This window comes from Phaseolus vulgaris, chromosome 6 (genome assembly GCF_051622355.1).
Source record: "Phaseolus vulgaris cultivar YP4 chromosome 6, ASM5162235v1, whole genome shotgun sequence".
Taxonomy (NCBI): domain Eukaryota; kingdom Viridiplantae; phylum Streptophyta; class Magnoliopsida; order Fabales; family Fabaceae; genus Phaseolus; species Phaseolus vulgaris.
The window spans coordinates 6,221,569-6,243,097 of record NC_143503.1 but is presented as its reverse complement, the minus strand read 5'-3'; the positions used below and the strand labels follow the sequence as shown (position 1 = coordinate 6,243,097).

General features: G+C 41.3%; 1 protein-coding gene and 1 pseudogene across 1 annotated transcript; both read left to right on the top strand.

Annotated features, from left to right (window-relative positions):
* The first annotated feature begins 10,935 nt into the window (after positions 1 to 10,935).
* On the top strand, positions 10,936 to 12,021 carry LOC137832998 (uncharacterized). The gene has a single exon (XM_068641399.2). The coding sequence runs from the start codon at positions 10,936 to 10,938 to the stop codon at positions 12,019 to 12,021; it is 1,086 nt and encodes a 361-aa protein (XP_068497500.2).
* Positions 12,022 to 17,659: 5,638 nt separating this feature from the next.
* On the top strand, positions 17,660 to 21,286 carry LOC150026291 (uncharacterized; annotated as a pseudogene).
* Positions 21,287 to 21,529: the final 243 nt, after the last annotated feature.

The window sequence follows — 21,529 nt, the reverse complement described above, 5'->3', positions numbered from 1 at the left end:
CTTTACGGCTTCAGCCTTAATTTTTGCTTCTTCTCTAGCTTCATCTATCAGGTCCAGGTTCACCCTCCTTTCTTCGTTGAACTCTTCCGCCACGAACCCTAGGAAACGGGGCGAGCTTTCGTGTATCTCTACTGGGATCGTGGCATCTGATCCGTATACTAGGCTGAAAGGTGTCTCCATGGTAGAGGATTGAGGCGTGGTGTGGTAAGCCCATACAATCCTTGGCACTTCCTCTGCCCATGCCCCTTTATAGCCTTCTCTAATCTGCGCTTCAACCCTCTCAACAAAACTCTGTTCGCTGATTCGACCTGCCCATTTGTCTGGGGGTGTTTGACTGATGCGAATACCTGCTTGATTCCCACTTTTGTACATAACTTCCCCAACTGCTGGCTCACGAATTGGGTGCCATTGTCTGAAATAAGACGCCTTGACACTCCGAAACGGCACACAATGTTCCTTTAAACAAAGTGTTGTACCTTGTGCGCGGTGATCTGCGCTACTGGCTCGGCCTCTATCCACTTGGTGAAGTATTCGATGGCAACGATCAAATACTTCATCTGCCTTATCGCCAATGGGAATGGGCCTAGGATGTCAATCCCCCAAGTATGGAAAGGCCATGGGCTGTATATGGATCTCAGCTCCTCTGGCGGCGCCTTGTGCCAATCAGCGTGCATCTGACACTACTTGCAATGTTGGGCGTATCGCACGCAATCCTCTCTTACTGTTGGCCAGAAAAACCCTGCACGTATTACCTTGGACGCCAAGGATCTTCCTCCCACGTGGCTTCCACAAATACCTTCGTGGAGCTCAGCCATTATCCTGGTGCACTCCTCGCCGCTTACACATGTCAAGATGGGGTGCGTAAACCTGTGCCTGAACAATATCCCGTTTCCCAGGGTGTACCTGGTGGCGTTCCTCTTAATCTTCTTGCCTTCTTCTGGCTCCGCTGGGAGGATTCCATCCGCTAGGTATCACCGGTAAGGGGTCATCCACGTGTCGCCTTCCTCCACAGCACACACCTGTACACTCCTTTCTTCATCTGGCGAGGCTGCGTAAGTACTGATGCAGGGTGCCCTCACCGTATCTTGAATTAACGAGCGATGACTCCTTAGTTTTCCTCTTGCTGTACTAACATGAAGGACGTCCACCCTATTATCTGCAACAAATTTTCGCGGCATTTTGAGGGTCTCCTGTATTACGGTCCTCTGCCTCCCCCCCTTGCCTGAGCTGGCCAGCTTGGCGAGCAGGTCAGCTCTGGCATTTTGCTCCCTGGGGACATGTACCAGCTCAAACGCAGCGAAGGCTTTTTTCAACACCTCAACGTACCTCAGATATGCTGCCATCTGGGGGTCCTTTGCTTGGTATCCCCCTATTACTTGTCCTGTGACCAATTGTGAGTCACTCTTTGCCAAGAGGCTCTGAGCACCCATTTCTTTAGCCAAAAGCATCCCCGCAATCAACGCCTCGTACTCCGCCTGATTGTTGCTTGCCTTGAAGGCGAAGCGTAAAGCCTGCTCGATTAAGACCCCATTAGGCCCCTCGAGGATTATTCCAGCGCCACTCCCTTGCTGGTTGGAGGATCCATCCACTGAGAGCACCCACTGTGCCCCTAATTCCACCTCTTGAGGATCTCCTCCTGGTGAAAGTTCCGCTACAAAGTCAGCATAGACCTGGCCTTTGATGGACCCCCGGGGCTCGTACTGAATGTCAAATTCTGACAACTCCACTGCCCAACGTACCATCCTTCCGGCCACGTCTGGCTTTTGGAGTACCTTCTGGATGGGAAGGTTCGTCATTACTACCACCGTAAAACTGTGGAAATAGTGGCGAAGCCTTCGTGCTGAGAATACCACTGCTAGTGCTGCCTTCTCTAGCGATTGGTACCTTGACTCCGGGCCTTGCAAGGCCTTGCTTACGAAGTATATGGGCTTCTGTACCTGGTCTTGTTCCTGGACCAGTACAGAGCTAATGGCCCACTCTATTACTGCAAAGTATAGGCGGAGGGGGACACACACCCGTGGCTTGCAGAGAACGGGTGGCGTCGCCAAGTACTCCTTCAGCTTGATAAACGCCGTCTCACACTCGTCTGTCCACGTAAAACGATTATTCCTCTTGAGGCATTGGAAGTAGTGGTGGCCCTTTTCCCCACCAGCTGATACGAATCTCGAGAATGCTGCCATTCGCCCTGTCAGTTGTTGAACTTCCTTCACTGAGGTTGGGCTCCTCATGGCGATGATGGCTGCACATTTGTTAGGATTCGCTTCTATCCTTCTTTCTGTGAGCATGAATCCTAGGAACTTTCCCGCCTCTACTCCGAAGACGCACTTCTCTGGGATTAACTTCAGGTGGTATTTTGATATGGTGGCGAACAATTCTTCCAGATCAGCCGCGTGTCGCCCTCTCTCACTCGAGGTTACCACCTGCACGTTTCTTCCTAGCATTGGTGCAAGGATTTTGTCCATCAATCTCTGGTAGGTGGCGCCTGCATTTTTCAAACCAAACGGCATTACCTTGTAACAGTAGCTACACGTGTCTGTCATAAACGCCGTTTTGCTTTCGTCCCTGGGATGCATTTTGATCTGATTATAACCTGAGAATGCATCCAAGAAACTCAGCATCTTGCAGCCCGAGGCACTGTCCACTAAGGTGTCAATGTTGGGGAGTGGGTATGAATCCTTCGGGCATGCCTTGTTCAGATCTGTGAAGTCTACGCACATCCTCCACTTCCCATTTGCCTTCTTAACGAGGACTACGTTGGCCAGCCACTCCGGGTATTGTATCTCCCTGATGTGCCCAGCGTTCAGCAGCTTCTGAGTCTCTTCCTTTATGACGAGGCATCGCTCCTCATTGAACTTCCTTCTTCTCTGCCGCACGGGGCGGGCCTTTGTGTCCATGGTAAGGCGATGGGATAAGAAATCAGGGTCGATGCCTGGCATGTCTGCCGCGGTCCATGCGAATGCGTCTAAGTGCCGCGAGATCACCGCCGTTACCTTCCTTCGTTCTTCCTGGCTCAAGTGGCGTCCTAATTTGAATGCCTTGCCTCCTATCTGACTTTCCACCGCATTGTCCTCTGGCTGGGGATGATCATGTTGCACGCCTGCCGGGCGAGACTCGTTTATGGGGTCCTCTTCCATGGGCATTGCCTCCTCGGGCAGCGCCTCCTCTGGCTCTCTCTCCACAGGCAAGGTGCCGCAGCGTCTTCCCTCTGTGCATGCGTCATCCACGGGCATCGCCTTTGTAGGTAAAGCGTCGTCGGGCGTGGACTCTGCGGGTGTCGCCTCTCCTATGGGTTCTAGCTCTGTTGCCGGGCCCGAAACGAGAGGTCGTTCAATTACCATTACCACGCCTCTCTTTGTTTTCAAACTATTCTCATAGCACTTTCGGGCTTCTTCCTGGTCTGACTTGATGACTATCACCTTGCCGCTAAGGTCTGGCAACTTCATCTTCATGTGGCGAGTGGAAGGTACTGCCCTCAATCTGTTTAGGGTGGGTCTGCCCAACAAAATGTTATAGGCTGAGTTGGCGTTAACCACCAGGTACCGGATACTTTCGGTACGCGACACTGTTCCATCAGTGAACGTCGCTCCAAGTACCCACGTACCTCCACTGGATTATCTGCAAAACCGTATAAGCATCCGGTGTAGGGCCTCAAGAGGTCCGGGGACAGCTGTAGCTTGTTGAAGGTTCCCCAGAACATGACATCTGCGGAACTGCCCTGGTCAATGAGAACCCTATGTACCTTTCTTCCTGTTGTAACTACCGAGATGACCACGGGGTCATTGTCATGTGGGACAACATCTCGTAGGTAAGCCCTTGTGAAGACAAGGTCTGATTCCCAAAGGTCGTCTGGAAATTCTTCTGCCACTGAATTTACTGACCTCACATACTTTTTTCGTTGAGAGGCAGTGGGCCCCCACCAGAAAATCCACCAGAAATGGTGTGAACCTCTCCATGGACTGCCATCTCGTGTGTCTGGCCCTCCTCTTGTACTGCCGTGGCTGCCGTTGTAGGGGGTCCTACGAGGTAATCCTTTAGGAAGCCACTCTTCACAAGCTCATCCAACTAGTATCCTAGCGCCAAACAGTTGTTAATATGATGTCCAAATGCTTCGAGGAATTCACACCACGACTCCTTGTGGGGACCCAGAACTTTATCGGACTTCGTTGGTGGCCTCAACCTGTCTGCTATGTTGGGCACAATGATGAGGTCTTTGAGCTCCACCACAAAGTTGTGCCTCATCGGTCTACTCCCCTCTCTTCTTCCTTCAGCTCGGGTCCTTGGCGGGGCCCTCCTCGCCTCGTAGGTGCGCTTTCTGTCTGGGTTTCTTCTCTCCGTGGCGGCTTCGTGGACCCTAGCGGGTTGTGTGCGCATCTGCGCCCTTGGTCGTGCGGGTGCGGCGGTCATGCACTTCTCGTATGCCTCGCCCTCTGAGGCAATGTGCTGCAACGCTCGTCGCCTCACTTCAGCAAAGGTCTTGGGAAGCCTGCAGTTAAGCGACTTACCAAAAGACCCGGGTCGTACTCCCTTCCTGAATGCGTATACAATCATGGGTTCATCGGTAGTACCCACCTTCACCACTTGTGCTCCAAAGCGGCTTATGTACTCCTTCATGGTCTCCCCTTGGAATTGTTTCACGTCGAAAAGGTCGTACGAGACTGGGGCTGAGGCCCTGTTGGCTAAGTATTGCTCTCTAAATAGTCGTGAGAGTTGAGCAAAGGACGTGACGTGACCCTCCGGAAGGCTGACGAACCAATCCAGGGCCATTCCGGTTAAAGTGCTCATAAAGAGCTTGCATTTTACGGCGTCAGAGCCTCCGACCAACATCATCTGTGTGTGGAACGCCGCGAGGTGCGCCTCAGGATCCCCCTTTCCTGTAAAGGTCACCTTGGGCCCTGTGAACGTGTTGGGGATTGTTGTTCCTAAGATCGCTTGTGAGAACAGTCTCAGGATCGTCTACATCGCGCCGATCGCGACGTAGCTCCTCGTTCGTACGGTGGAGTTCCTCGTTTCTCGCCAGAGAGGCTGTGAGATCCGCCTGCATGCGTTCCTGATCTGCTCTTGAGGATGCCATTGCTTCTTGCAGCCCTTGCACCATGCCCACAAGTTGTTGCATGGTCATCTCTTCGCTCCTGGAGCGCGGAGGTCTTGTGGTCATGGCTTTCTGGAAACTTTCTCAACTTATCCGGGTTTTGGAACTGTGAAACGTGTGTGGTGGGACTGACGTTTTATATCGGCCCCACGGTGGGCGCCAAATGTTCCGTCCGGCTGACCGGGATCGTCTTTGCGCGTGGCTTGTCCTTGCGAACTAGGGCACCTTCGTCTTGCTCCGTCTGTGAGTACCTGAAAGAAGTGAACAAAGGGGCACCCTCGCGGCCGTTTGCACTCCGACGATCAAGTCAGCTAGCGAGAAACATCAAAGTGACACACCCTTGAGAGGTGGTCGAAGAAACTGTGCTGAGTGACTAGAAACTGCGTAACTAGAATGGTGTTGCCCTAATTGCCTTGTGTTCACTGTGTGTGCCCCGCGAAGACAACTAGGGTTTTCGCTGTGTATCTGTGTGTATTAGGTTAAAACTCGAACCCCCTTTCAAATGCCCCAAGGTCCCTTTTTATACACCTCTAATCTTTAAAGCGCGTTAAAGCACATTGAAAGCGTATAGAAACATTCCTTGGAACATTCGAATCTTAACTGAATTAACGCGTACCTTGGCAAACTTTCACTGAAACCTTTAATGAGCACGTGTGCCTTGCCACGTATCCCTTTGACTTGATCGTTTATTCTGTGTAGAGGGTCCCACAGTGCCGTCATCTAACTTAGCGTTATTCTATCGTGTGAACCCTCTTTCCTGCGAAGTGCTTCTGGCTCGTGGGTTGATGTTCTGGGTGCCAACTCATGTGCCCCAATCACTGGTTACTTGCCCTGGGGTATATCTACCTTTCTCTCGTACCATGCACGTGGTTCTCCCCTAGTTATGGCCCTCTCACGGGTCGTATCTGTTCCAGGGTCTCCCAGCAGTGGCGTGGATACTTCATGAGTTAGGGCATCCCCTTCTGGTGCTAGACTTGCGGCCTTGAAGCCGCCTTTCTCTTCTCCTTACTACTGTTCTGGACTGTCGAGGCCCGAAGCCTCTCTGGCGACGCCTCTCTCCCTCGGGCGATGCTTCTCTTTGGGCGACGCCTCACTTGGGCGACGCCTCCTATTGGCGATGACTCGAGCGGTCGACCTGCTGACTTCTCTTCCTTGGGTCCCTCGAGGGCCCCCCATTATGCGTTGACTCTAACCTTCGGTCAACGCCCGATGACGGGACGGTACAATTTCTTATTTTCTTCATTCTTAAAAAATAATTTTAAATTAAACATTTTCATTTATTACTTTTTTTTTTTATTTTGTAAAAACTCATTTCTTTATTCATTAATTATATTTCTAACTATTTTAAACATTAAAAATACTTATTTTTTAATGCATTCAAAATTAAAATTATAAAAAAAAAATATTATTTATTTATTTTTGAAATGGTGCTAGATAGGGAAATAAAAAATAAAAGGGTGCTAGATAGGGAAATAAAAACAAAAGGGTGCTAGATAGGAAAATAAAAGCAAAAGGGTGCTTGTTAGGGAAATAAAAATGTAAATGGTGCTAGATAGGGAATTTACCCAGTGTCTGTTGTATGAGAGAGAAATAAATTTAATAAAATATTTGAAATAAATGGAGCAACCGCTTGAATTGAAAGAGATAATTTATTTTGAAAATTAATTGCATAATGAGAGGGAGTGTTTGTTTTATGAGAGAGAAATAAATATTAGGAAATATGAGTAGTGGTCAAACGTGAACAATTTGATTATTACTGAGCGGTTACCACTTTCTTCAGTAGTTTTCACCGTCACCATTTACATCCACTCTCTTACGAAGGAGTAGTTTTCACCAGTTACATCCACTCCCTTATAAGGAGTAGTTGAGTGGTTACCACTTTCTTCCACTTCCTTATAAGGAGTAGTTTTCACCAGTTGCATTGAAAGAAAAAAAATGCTCATAAATTTTGACACATTTTGAACCCTCTTCCTTCACGCTCCATGTTCTTCTTCTACTCTCACCCATCTCACCCATCTTAGTCCCTCTTCAATCACCACTGTACAACAACAACCACCATTGTTTTCTCATTCTCGCACTTCCCAAAGCGTTCGAAGCAGAAACGTGTCTCATTGTTATAGGATTTGTACATATTTGTTTCTATTGCTTTCTTAATTTTTTTTTATATTTTTGTATGAATTCTAAGCCCAGCTTTGCGGGCAAAGTTTTTATGTCTACTGATGCTTTGATCTATTAGATATTACATAAGTTGGAAGTTTGGTAATTTGTATTTAGTTTATTATTTTATTTTTTTTCAACTTCTTTGCCATGGAAGATGTGGATTCAATTGATATGGTGATAGATTCTACCACTTCCAACATACAACCATTTGCATTATGTTTTGACATTGTTTGCTGATCCATTTGTTTTAAATCTTAATTTTAATCTTGATAACCTTACAAAGTTCAAGATTACACCCAAGTTAAATCAAAATTTAATATTCAAAAACAATAAAATGAAAATATAAAAAAATTAACATAAAATCTTAATAAAACTATTATCAATGGTGCATTTAGATAATTTACATATCTTCTCATATAATTTAATATTTATTAAAATTATATGAATATATAAATAGTAAAAATAAAAAATGCGGACGTGCCTGTGTTCCCGCTAGTATATATAAAAAGATTTTTCTCTTTAACTGTTTAACTGTTTTTAAGTATATGTAATTTTTTTCCTAATTTAGTCTTATATCAATATTTCATTTTATTATTTTATTTTAGGTATTTTTTTAGTTAATAGGGTAGTTATTAGTTTTTTTATATTTTAATAAAATATTTATAAAAAATAATTAATAGAGTAGTTACATATCAATTTTTTTGAATTCGAATAAATTAATTGATAGAGTAGTTACAAAACAATTTTTTTGAATTTAAATAAAATAATTTTAAAAAACAGTTAATAAGTAGTTATGGAACATTTTTTAAAATTTAAATAAATAAATTAAGATTAGTTGATGGAGAAGTTGAGAGATAAAACAGTTTTTGAATCACATTGATTTTATAACCGTTTTTTTATATAATTTTTTTTATTTTATCTTTATATTAATAGTATTTCATTTTATTATTTATTAAGAATATTTCCGTCACTTTTTTAGGTTATTAAATTAAGTATAATTATTTAAGTTTTTTTATATAATTATTTTTTATTTTATCTTTATATTAATAATATTTTATTTTATTATTAACATTTTCGGCACTTTTTTTAGGTTATTAAATAAAGTATAATCATTTAACATTTGACACATTTATAATTATTGGGAATATAATTATTTGAATGTTGTTTCACAATTTAAATAAAATAAAAAACGGTAAATACGAAATATCAATTATTATATTCTATCTATATTATCTAAATATTAATCAATTACTTGGTGTGTGATTTTATTTAAATACTTATCCGAATAGTTAAATGAATATATCCTTAGTTTTTTTACATCAATATTTTTATTTATGTTTTATTATAGGAAATATAGAAAAGTCAACAAAATGAATATAAAACGTTAGATTTTTTCTTTCTAAATTACATTAATCTTTCACAAAATTCAAGTTGAGTTTTATAAGACAAAAACTTTTTATTAAACGAAGAATGGGATATGGAAATTGTGGTTAAAAAATAAATAATAAGAAAAACTTTTAACCAAAAAGCAGTGTTAAAAAAATACCAAAGCAAATACGTGTCCCTCTATTTTAGTTATACACTACAAGAAAATCATCAAATAGAAACCAATTTTTAGAGACCAAAATAATTAGTTGCAATAGTAACTAAATTAAAGACCATTTTTGAAACTAAAAAAAATTGGTTTCTAAATTACTTTCTATTATTGTTAAATAGTTTCTAAATTGGTACCTAATTAGCTACTAAGGTTTTAACTACCAATTATTTAGATTCTAAATTTGGTAGCAAAAACCTTGGTTGCTAATTAGATACCAATTTAGAAACTATTTAACAATAATATAAACTAATTTAGAAACCAAACATTTATTTAGTCCCTAAAATGGTCTCTAATTTAGTTACTATAGCAACTAATTATTTTTGGTCTCTAAAATTGGTTTCTATTTCATGATTTTCTTGTAATGATATATTATTATTCATTGTTTAAAATATGTGTTGAGAAAATAAAATAAAACTCAAAGATTATCGTTTATAAATTTTTTTTTCCCAATAACTTCACTCGGAAAATTTATCCCGACAAGCCAAATTATACACTACCGAGATGACTTTATTAGTTGTTTTTTCTTTTTATTTCTACAGTAACATATAACCAATTTCAAAGGATAGGCTTTACTTGTTTTATATGATTACTTGTCACCCAATCAATGAAGACATTACAACCATATTTCTCAGTTGATCCATCCAAGGAATCCATGAATACATTCTTTTTGCCTGAGTGTTGCATTGGGGCCATTTCCCCTTGGTGAGCCACGTGGGTCACCAAGGGCGAGAACTTAGTCTCTTCGCCGAACAAGTTACAGCTCGAGACTGGGGGACTTGTGTACCGACCAGTCCTCGGGTTTCGTTGACACTAGTAATGTTGGGGCCACGTAAGCTGGGTCCCACGAGCGGCATGGGTCAGTGTCTCGCGAGGCACGTGCGCCAAGGGACCAAAGAGTGGTCAGACATCGGTCACTAGGATGTGCCGACTTGCCACTAGACAGTGTGGAGAGGTCAGACATCAGTATTTGAACGGGAGAGCGGGGCCACGAGAGGTGGATCCCATACCACACACCAGTTATCAGTAGGGGAGGAGCCTAGGTCACGAGTGTCCATGCGTGTAGGGTGGATGACGCATTTAGGCGTAACACGAGTATAAAGATACTGGAAAGGATACGACCTTCGAGGGTCACATTCTAGGGATGAGTTGCATGCATGGCACGTGAACAACTAGGTCGTTCCCAAGACGGGTGACCCTAGAGATCAGGTGCACGAGTAGGCATCCAGGTGGTCATCTCGTCAGAGGTTGCACTCCAGTTAGGGAACCCCACGCGTTAGGTTATTCTCAGAGTGGGTAACTGCGGCACTGGGACCCACCCCCTCAGGAAGCCTATTTTGGGTAACAGAAATAGTGGAAACCCTAGGGTATATAAAGGGAAGGAACAAACTTAGTAAGGTACACTATTCATTTGCGCCACTTAACACACACAGTGACACAAAAGCTTTACGCTTACAGTTTTGGTGTTTCCTAGCCCTAAGTTTGACTTGAGCGTCAGAGTGCCAACAACCTCTAGGGCGCCATTTGTCTTTGTGTTTCAGGTGTTCAATCGGAAGGAAAGCACGAGTGAACACAGGGATTCTTGGGTGTGAGATTGTCACAGACGCACAAAGGCGTTTCGGGTCAACCGACAGGAACATTTGGCGCCCACCGTGGGGCACGATCCAAAACATTGTCCCACCAGCAAGAACCAGAAAGATCAAGAAGATGAGAAATACGAGGCAAGGATCTGTTGTACCAAAAGGGCGAAAGCCTCACCCTGCAACAGGTTATGGAAACGATGCAGGCCCTTCAAGAAGAAGTGGCTGCGTTAAGAGCAAACCAAGAACGCATTTAGGCTGATTTGGCTACGTCGCGGGCAACAAACGAAGAACTGCGCCGATCGAATGAGGAATTGCGCAGGTATCTGCAAAATCACGCAGGCGAACGCGAGGAGGAAGATCAAGAACGTGCGATGCCACCAAGGGAGTTCCCGATGCCGTTCTCGCAAGAGATCATGGATTCTGTGATACTAGCCATGTTCGTAGGGCCCAAAGTTACCTTCACTAGTACGAAGGACCCATAGGCCCATCTCACGGCTTTCCATACGCAAATGATGATGGTTGGGGGATCCGACGCGGTGAGATGCAAACTGTTCATAAGCACTCTGATGGGAATAGCGATGGATTGGTTCATCAGCCTCCTTGATGGCCACGTAACGTCATTCCCACAACTCACCAAGCTGTTCAGAACAGAATACATCACGAATCGGGCCCCCCCACCCATCTCTTATGATCACTTTGACATAAGACAATATCAGGGGGAGTCCCTAAAGGAGTTCCTTCACCTTTTCAGAGCACAGGTGGTGAGGTTGAACCTCAATGACGAAACGATGATGGTGCATGCGTTCAGAAAGGGCATCGTGCCATGGACCTTCAGTGAGTCACTTATCAGAAACTGCCCTAAGACTTTCGTCGAGATAAGGCGTCGCGCGGTGGCTCATATTGTGACGGAAGGGGAAGTTAACGAGAAGCTCACGTGTGTGGTTCCCACGCGCCCGCGTGCATCAGGTCGACCTCAACCCCTAAGGGTGCATGAGGCAACGACAGAGAAGAAGACCCCTGCGAAGCATCAACCCTATCAACCAAGAAAGCCTCAAACCAGGGGGCGTGAGAGGGAGAACGTGCCCCCAAGGCACGACTTCATGGTAGAGTTGAAGGACCTCATCGCTATCCCCAACATAGCGGAGAGGCTGAAGGTATCCCCCAAGACTGACAAGAAGCTCGGGCCCAACAAGAACCCCTGGTGTGAGTTCCACCAAGCATTCGACCACCCCATACGCAACTGTTTCCTGAGGGATTACTTGCAGGAAAGGCAGGGTGCCGAGGACGTGGCAGTGACAGGGGGTGACCAGGGGCATGAAGTTCCCGTGCATGATGAGATTCACACCATCACGAAAGGTTTTTTGGGAGGAGGTTGCACCGCTTCTCAGCGAAAGAGGTACGCACGGGCAGTGATGTCAGTAGAGGCACAAAAGGCTGACGATGCTTTTGATGTCGGCCTTGTCTTCACCAAGGCCGACCTCCAGGACGTTGTTCCCCATGACAACGACTCGGTGGTAATCTCAGTAGTAACCGCAAGAAGGAAGGTGCACCGAGTACTAGTGGATCAAGGAAGCTCGGCAGACGTAATGTTCTAGACAACTTTCAACAAGCTGCAATTGTCTTCTGACATGCTAAGGCCCTACACTGGTTGCCTGTTCGGATTCGCAGGAGACTAGGTGGAGGTGTGTGGGCACTTAGAGCTGAGGACCACCTTCACGAATGGTACCGCGTCCCGTACGGAGAACATTAGGTATCTCGTTGTCAATGCCCCCCCTCTGCTTATAACATGCTGCTGGGCAGACCTACGCTGAATAGGCTGGGGGCGGTGCCGTTGACGAGGCACATGAAGATGAAGCTTCCTGACTTGGCGGGAAAGGTGATTATCATCAAGTCAGACCAGAAGGTGTCCAAGAGGTGTTATGAGAACAACCTCAAAACGAAGACAGGGGTATTCATGGTCACTACGCGCCCACCGCACTCAGGGGAGGTCGCCCAGCCCAAGATCAATCACACCGAAATCGCCCAGGCCGAAGCAGAGATCGCCCGCGCAAAGGTTGCCCGAGAGAGCCGACCTGAGCCGGTTGGCAATGTAGGGGAAAGAGAGATTGGAGGAAAGGTCTCCAAGCTTAGCAGCACTCTCGACCAAATGGCGCAGGATCAGAGTGTCAAGGTTCAACCTGTCCGCCAGAGGGGAAAGGAACGAGACCTAGTTGGCTTAGAAGAGCTATTTGCGACGATAGCTAAGTACATGCTGAAACCGGACCCCGAGAAGCGTGTGTTCGAAATAGAATCAGGGAACTTTTTGGGTTTCTTGCTCACCGAGCGTGGTGTGAGAGTGAACCTAGAAAGGTGCGCACTGACGAGGCACATGGCTGTCATGTCTGGATTTGCATCAGCCGAAGGAGAGGGTGACCTCCCTTACCAAGAGTGTAAAGAGGCGTTCATCAGGCTGAAGGAGTACTTAGCCAACCCTTCAGTCCTGTGCAAACCGCAGCCAAGCACGCTACTTAGCTTGTATTTAGCGGTGATCGATCAAGCGATCAGTTCAGTCCTTATTCAAGAACAGGACCAGTTTCAGAAACTCATATGCTTTGTGAGGAAAGTAAGGCAAGGGCCTGAGGAAAGATACCAGGTACTGGAGAGGGCGACCCTGGTGGTCCCACGTCAGCTCTCCCTCATGTGGGCTAGTCCTTTAAGAGTGACAGAGGTCCTTGGGAACAAAGCATACAAACTTGAGACGCTGGAAGGAGGCGCGATTCCTCGCACATGGAATGCGGTCAACTTCAAGTTTTATTCCAGTTAAGCAATAACATTGTACATTGTATTAGGGGACACTCTTTTTCCCTTATAAGGGTTTTTTAATAAGGTTACCCAATAAATTTCGATTGAAATATTTTCTCGAGTTTTGTACAATGCAGTTAAGAACTTGTTTCCCTTGCGTTAGAGGTCTCATGAGTGGAAGGGTAGGTTCATAGAGAACACCTCCCCCTTCGAGTGAGAACGCCAAGGTTGAACGAAATAGTTCGCCAGATAAATCCTCCTCGCCCTTGAGCGAAGCTGAGGTCAGTTAAGAACTTGTTTTCCTTGCATTAGAGGTCTCGTGAGTGGAAAGGCAGGTTCGTAGAGAACGCCTCCCCCCTCGAGTGAGAACGCCAAACTTGAACAAAATAGTTCGCTAGATAATTCCTCCTCGCCCTTGAGCGAAGTTGAGGTCAGTTAAGAATTTGTTTCCCTTACGTTAGAGGTCTCGTGAGTGGAAGGGCAGGTTTGTAGAGAACACCTCCCCCCTCGAGTGAGAACGCCAAGGTTGAATGAAATAGTTCACCAGATAAATCCTCCCCGCCTTGAAGCGAGAATGAGGTCAGTTGTAAGTTGTCCCTTGGGTTGGAAGTCTCGAGAGTGGTAGAGGTAGGTTCGCAGAGAACACCTCCCTCTCTCGAGTGAGAACGCCAAGGTCGAACGACCTAGTTCACAGTTAAAACCCCCATTTTTTTAAGCTTTGTGCAGCAAAGACAGGGTAACATGGGAGTAAATAGGCGAATGTAAAGAGGCAGAATGTACAAGCACAAGCATAATAGTATGGTAACAGGCACAAACAAGCAAGACAGGGTGAAGACGATATCGATATAGCTCTTGAGGGCCTCAACATCATACTCATGCTTGATCAGTTGGACAATGTTGAACACCGCTCCTAGGCTAGCAAGGACCTGGCATAAGTCGCGATCATGAGGAGTCAGTTCCTCGAGAGCCCTAGGTTTCTTGGACCCTAACTTCCTCATCCAGTAGAGTGGGAAGCCATCCAGGAGGGTGCGGTCGTGGTCGGTGCAACACACTCTGAAGAACCTCCCTTTGAAGCCCTTATAGGATTCTTGGAACAGCGTGAGCAGAACTCTACCTGCTACACCATTGAAACTCACCCAGAGGTTCTTCCCCGGACTTTTAGCCTCGAAAAAGTGGAGGAAGACATCGACAGAGGGAGGATGCCCAAAGTGGTTGCACAGAATTGAGAAGGCTCTCACGAAGGCCCAGCTGTTGGGATGCAGCTGGGTGGGGGCCACGTTGATTTCTGTCAACAAGGCCCTCTCGAAGCCTGTAAGGGGGAGACGTAGCTTAGTCCGTTTGAAGACAGTTTGGTACAGGAAAAAGTAGGGCTCTCCGTTGTTAGTCCGTTCGTTAGAGCACACGGGTTCCCCCTTAGTGCAGAGTCGAATGGAAACATAAGCGTCGCTCTCACGCCCGAAGACACGCCCTACATAGTCAGGCTCTCCGTCCCTGTGTCTCTTCACATCCTCGCTAAAGGTGAGGGTAGAGGTCTCGACGAGAAGCTCCACAGAGGCCCAGGGGTACAAGGCTTTGTAATCTACGTAGGGTGGAGGGTTGGATGTCGTTTTCGTTTGAGCCATGTTTAAGAAAACTAGAAAACAAGAAAAAGAAGGAAACGAAGGTTCAGGAAGGGGTTGCGGCGTAACTCAGCGAAAACCCAGGACGACCTCACGCTCGAAGAAAACCCAGAAAAACAGAGAAAGCTTAAATGCAGTTATCAAGCATCGAAATCAATAAGTAAGGGTGATCAATGGGTAAAGTTCGTACCTTTTGATCAAAGTAGGATGAAAGTTCAGGACTTTGTAGAGGGCAACGCGAGAGCGCTCAAAGAAGAAGACGAAGCAATCAAGGGTGTTTCAGAGAATGATGGAACAGTGATTGGAAGCGCGCGTTTTCGAATACTTAACGTAAACTAAGAAGCACAAGAGACATTAAGCCCTGGTCGTTGATCAAAACACGTGTGTGCAGTTAAAACAGACTCAGAGAGGCGTCACTTCGACGCACTTTACGTCCTGTCATACAGAGCCATGTCGGTCACCAAGGGCGAGAACTTAGTCTCTTCGTTGAACAAGTTACAGCTCGAGACCGGGGGGCTTGTGTACCGACCAGTCCTCGGGCGTCGTTGACCACTAGTAATGTTGGGGCCCCGTAAGCTGGGTCCCACGAGCGGCATGGGTCAGTGTCTCGCGAGGAACGTGCGCTAATGGACCAAAGAGTGGTCATACATCGGTCACCAGGATGTGCTGACTTGCCACTAGACAATATGGAGAGGTCGAACATCGGTATATGAACGACAGAGCGGGGCCACGAGATGTGGATCCCAGACCACATACCAGTTATCAGTAAGGGAGGAGCCTAGGTAATGAGAGTCCATGCGTGTAGGGTGGATAATGCGTTTAGGCGTAACACGAGTATAAAGCCACTGGAAAGGATACGACCTTCGAGGGTCATATTCCAGGGGTGAGCTGCATGCATGGCACGTGAACAGTTAGGGCGCTCCCAAGACGGGTGACCCCAAAGATCAGGTGCACGAGGAGGTATCCAGGTGGTCATCCTGTTAGAGGTTGCACTCTAGTTAGGGAACCCCACGCGCTAGGTTATTCTCAGAGTGGGTAATTGCTGCGCTGGGACCCACCCACTCAGGAAGCCTATTTTGGGTAACGGAAACAACGGAAACCCTAGGCGAAGGAACAAACTTAGTAAGGTACTCTATTCATTTGCGCCGCTTAACACACATAGTGACACAAAAGTTTTACGCTTACAGTTTTGGTGTTTCCTAGCCCTAAGATTGACTTGAGCATCGGAGTGCAAACGGCCTCTAGGGCGCCCTTTGTCTTTGTGTTTCAGGTGTTCAATCGCGCAGGGATTATTGGGTGTGAGATTGTCATAGATGTACGAAGGCGTTTCGGTTCAACCGGCAGGAACATATCCATTCTAACATGTGTGTTTAGCAAAAACTAAGTACAACTACAACAACAATCTAATATAAAAAGTCATACATTTAGTAATTACAATAAAAGTAGACTTTACCATTACAATTGATAGTATAAAAAAAATAATTTGAAGTGTGTTTTAGATATAATGTAGTGTGGTGGATAAGGGGGTTCGGGTTTGTAGGGTTGATGGCAATCATGGAAGCAAAAGTCGGTCACTTTCTCTAAGAGAACGCTTTGGAAAGCCTCACATATTCCTTCACCAAATGAGAAATTCACTAATTTGATATTATAAACAAAAAGAAAAAATATAATAATTAATTAGACAACAAGTAAGTACATAAAAAAATGTCGATGAAACAGAAAATAGAGAATCAGACGAAACAGAAAATGAAGAATCGTTGTTCATGGAATGGTTTTGCCAATTATTATAAGAAACAAAAACCAATAATTATAGACATACTTAAAAATTTGTCAGAAGTGCAAAAGCCATTGAAAAACAGTACTTACTAGTGATATTTTGAATATGAAAAATAAAAAACGAACAAAAGTTTGATGGGTTTATAAAACCTTAAGTTTAGCTTAGTTATAGGGTTTGAAAATTTGAAAAATTTAAAATTTAAAATTTTTGAAAATTTAAAATTTAAAAATTTGATATTTATAACTTTGAAAAATTTAAAAATTTAAAATTTTTGAAAAAATAAGAAATGATGCGATGCCCATAATAATGAAATAAAATCAAATATTGATATAGAGATAAAATAGGAAAAAAATTTATTTATATATAAGTATAGATATTATTTAATATTATTTATATAAATGAAAAAATATAAATAAAAAATATCTTCAGAAAATATTTTGCAAAATGTAAAAATAAATATATAAAATATGATAATATTTTAAAAAATATTGGCATCTATATATTATTTATATAGATGAAAAAAATAGCGTAAAATAAAAATATCTTTAGAAAATATTTTCAAAGTGTGAAAATAAATATATAAAATATGAAAATATTTAAAATTTTATATATATATATATATATTATTTAATAGTATTTATTATAAAAATCTCCTTATATTTATGTTTTATTTTATTATTTTAAAAATATATGAGAGAAGATATTTGTCATTTTATGACGACTTTATTTTTAAAAACTAAATTTTGAATTTAAAATTTAAAATTCAAATTTTAGTATACATGAAAAAGTTAACGTAAATAGAAAATATCTTTAGAAAATACTTTGCAAAATGTGAAAATAAATATATAAAATATGATAATATTTTAAAAAAAGGTTTTTATCTAGTTGACAAAAAAGTTAAAATATCTTTCTTTCAAAGGGTTAAATAAAATCAGAATTAAAAGCATAATTAGATAAAAGAAAATCAACAAGTAGAAAAAAGAAACAAAGAAAATGGAATTAGAGAAACGAAAACAACGAAAACTAACATTTTGTATTCAAATAAGAAGAATAACAATGGAGTTTTTTAATGTTCAGTATATCCCTCTCTAAAAACTTCCTAATGCGCCTTCCCTTTTCTTCCTAATCCCTCATTTCTCATATACTAACCCCTCTCACTTCCACCGACGCAGTTTTATCGGGCACTTTTTTTTTTCTTTCAATTTTTTATTCAATGAACAAAACCCTACTATTCTTATTTGTTTGTGTTTTCTTTAATAGTTCTATTTGTTTGTGTTTTGTGTGAGCACAATAACTACAATATTGTCATCATACAATGCCAAAGACATGCATAAATGAATAAAAAATAAAAGTAAAATCAGACGTTGCATTTTCATCTTCTACTTTATAATTGAAAAATAATTCGTGGTTCTGGAACAAAAGTACAACTTCTGGCAATTTGAATATGAAAATAGAAAGTTTGATGAGATAAAAATGAAGATGAACCGGAGAAAAAGATGCAATTGTACAATGCTACTAAACAAATCTCAATTTGTAATATTTAGTTTTGAATTTAAAATAGTTTTATCTATTCTGTTAGTATCTCTTTGAGATATAAAATTTAAATTGTTCACAAAATGACAAATAAAATAAGATATAAAGATAAAGATAAAATTGAATAAAATAAGATGGTAGTTAAGAGGGCATCCCTTCATATATAGGTATAGATGACAAAGTTTGCCTGTCTTTCTATGCATCCATTTATGACTTTACTTTAACTCACATTGACCGTGCTTCTTATTTTAAATTTAATATTATTATTTTTTAATTTAAATTTAAATATAATTTATTATATAATTATATAATATTCTGTATATTTTTATAATATAAATGTTATATTTTTATTTTTACTTTATTTTTAAATTCAAACATAAATTTTTTTTTTATAATTTAAATTAATTTTTAAATAGTAATGTTTTATTAAAGATTAATATTTTAAAATAAGATTAAAATTTAACTTAAAATAAATAAAATATTTTAAATTACAATATTTTATATTTAATTATAATATTTTTAATAATTTTAAATAAATATAACTCGTTATTAACTACTACTTATTGATAAATATTTATATAATGATATAAATGTAATCAAATAATTATTTTTATGATTATATAAATATATTCACTTGATGATAAATATTTATGGTTATGTAGATATAACCACTTAATGATGAATATTTATGGTTATGTACCCTTAATGATAAATATTTATGGTTATTTGTGATAAATATTTATGATTATGTAAATATAACCACTTAATGATAAATACAAGTCTATAAATACAATAATGAAGGAGTAATTCTGACTTACTTAATAATTAATACAATTACTTATTAATTATATATCTTACACTCTTACTCTTGAGCATCAGGGAGGTGGACTTCCACTCGATTTTTATCATTAAAGCTCGACAATTTGTTAATCAAGACAAAGATTGGTCTACATGATCACCTTGGATTCACCATCTTGGATGAGTCAACCAATAACCCGGTTAAAATGTTTATTTTAAAAAATATAATATATTATACTACAATTAATTTTTAATTTGCTACGTGTTTTTTTTTATTCATAAATTATTTCTATAGAAGAATTTATTTGATTTTTTATATTTAAGTAAATTTATTATATTTAATTTATTTTTGTTAGGAAATTAAGATGAATATACATAATCAATCTATCGAATGAAACAAAATATTTACGGAGATATGTTTCAAAATCAAGAGAAACAACTGGTAGTGGAAATACTATGATCTAATGTAGTCTGTGTAATTTTTCATTCAATGGATCTTACACAGAGTAAGAGCTCATTTATTAAAACTTACGGGAGCAGGAGTTAGAAGTTGTCCGAATGTGATTGTGTCAAAACTTGTTAAGTTAAAAAAATTAGACAATGAAGCAAAATTGAATATAGAGTGTTTGAAACAAAAAGAAAGGTCCCTCTACCACCTATATCTAATGAAGGAAATCAGACTAAGAGTGATGTTAACCCAAAATTTAAAGGTTCTTTACAAGCTGCTTTCAATATTCAAGCGATAGATACTCTTGATTGTCAAATTGCGAGAATGTTTTATTCTTCAAGACTACCGTTTCATTTAGCAAGAAGTCCTTATTATAGAAGTGCATTTTCTTATGCAGCTAATACTTCTAATCTTAGTGGATATGTACCGCCAACATATCCAAGAAGTACTTACTTCTAATGAAAGCTTCTATGTTAGCAAAAGGGTCACGGGGAAGGTAGATTCATGGTTGGAAAAGCAGTGGCAGCTGGTTAACGTAGTTTGAAAAAGTTATCAGATACAAGGGAGAGGATGGCAGTGAATGCTTATGCCAGTAGAGGTTTTTCCCACTGAGTGTAAATAACAATCATAGTGTGGTTTACCAAGAGTTGAAATGGAGGGTTTGTGGCATATGTCAAAGAAGTGTTGGAATCTGCTTGGTTCAAAGCAATTCTAAGTGAGGTAAGTTCCAATGTTGGTATGGAAGGGAATCTGGATAATGGTCCTATGCAGCTGGTGTTGGGCTTGTCCAGTCCTGAAGTAGGAGCACCTATACAACACGATCATACTAGTAATTATGGGTGGTGGTAGGAATTCTGAAGAGGTCTTTTATGAGCTTAGAGCATTAGAACACTGATTTAGGTAGATTATTTAATAGAATGTTGCAGAGGTGAGAATGTAGATCGACGAAGAGGTATGGAAGTATTGATGTTAATGTGGTCTGTGTTTAAAAGCAAAGGTTTTTTTTTTCAACAAATTGCTGCAAGACTGTTGGATTGGGTTCCTAAAATATAAAATATAAAATATACTTAGGTAAGAGTATGGAGGGTGTTGGTAATGCTAGTATAATGAGTTGTTTGGCAAGCTAGTTTCTAAATTGGTGGCTGCCAGAATCAGTGCCGAAGGTGCATCTGTAGGATGCTGCTCTTAAAAGGATTGGGCACATAATTAGTTTTAGGAGCTCACCAAGTGAAGTATTGTGTAGCCAGTTAAGCTGAATTTGATTTGTTGAAGTTTAAGCTTTTATGTTTTAACCAATTTTGTGGTTTGTAAATGGGTTGGGATACCCCTGAAGTATTCCTGTTAATTTATTTTATTTATTGCTGATAAAAAAAATGTACCACCAACATATAATAAACTGAGAGGTCCTTTACTTTCAAAGGAAAGAAGTCATGTAGAAAATCTTTTGCAACCCATACAAAACTCGTGGAATCAGAAAGGTGTAACAATTGTTAGTGATGGGTGGAGTGATCCTCAAAGAAGACCACTCATAAATTTCATGGCTATCACTGAGAGTGAACCAATGTTTTTAAAATCAATAGATGGATTTGGTGAGATAAAGGACAAACAATTTATCGCTAAACACATGAGAGATGTAATTATGGAGGTTGGGCACAACAATGTGGGACAAATTATAACTGATAATGTAGTTGTATGTAAGGCAACATATATGCTCATAGAATTTTATTTTCCTTCAATCTATTGGACTCCTTGTGTAGTGCACACCTTGAATCTTGCATTGAAAAGTATTTGTGCAGCAAAAAATACTAATAAAAATAGTGATATTTATTATCAATGTTCTTGGATCTCACAAATTGTTGATGATGCTACCTTTGTTAAAAACTTTATTATGGGGCACTCTATGAGATTATTAATGTTCAATAATTTCAACTGATTGAAGTTGCTCTTTGTTGCTCCAACAAGATTTGCTTCAACCATAGTCATGTTAAAAAAGTTTAGAAGTTTGAAAAAAGGACTCCAAGAGATGGTTATCAGTGATGGATGGTCTTTTTACAAAAAGGATAACATGGATAGTGCATAATTTGTTTTATGAGGTACTTTGATGATGGACACTGGTAAATATAGAGTTTGCAAACTTTTTAAATGGA

Bases quoted from the DNA above. Each gene is read 5' to 3' on its own strand.
- LOC137832998 (XM_068641399.2), top strand. From the start codon at position 10,936: ATGATGATGGTTGGGGGATCCGACGCGGTGAGATGCAAACTGTTCATA.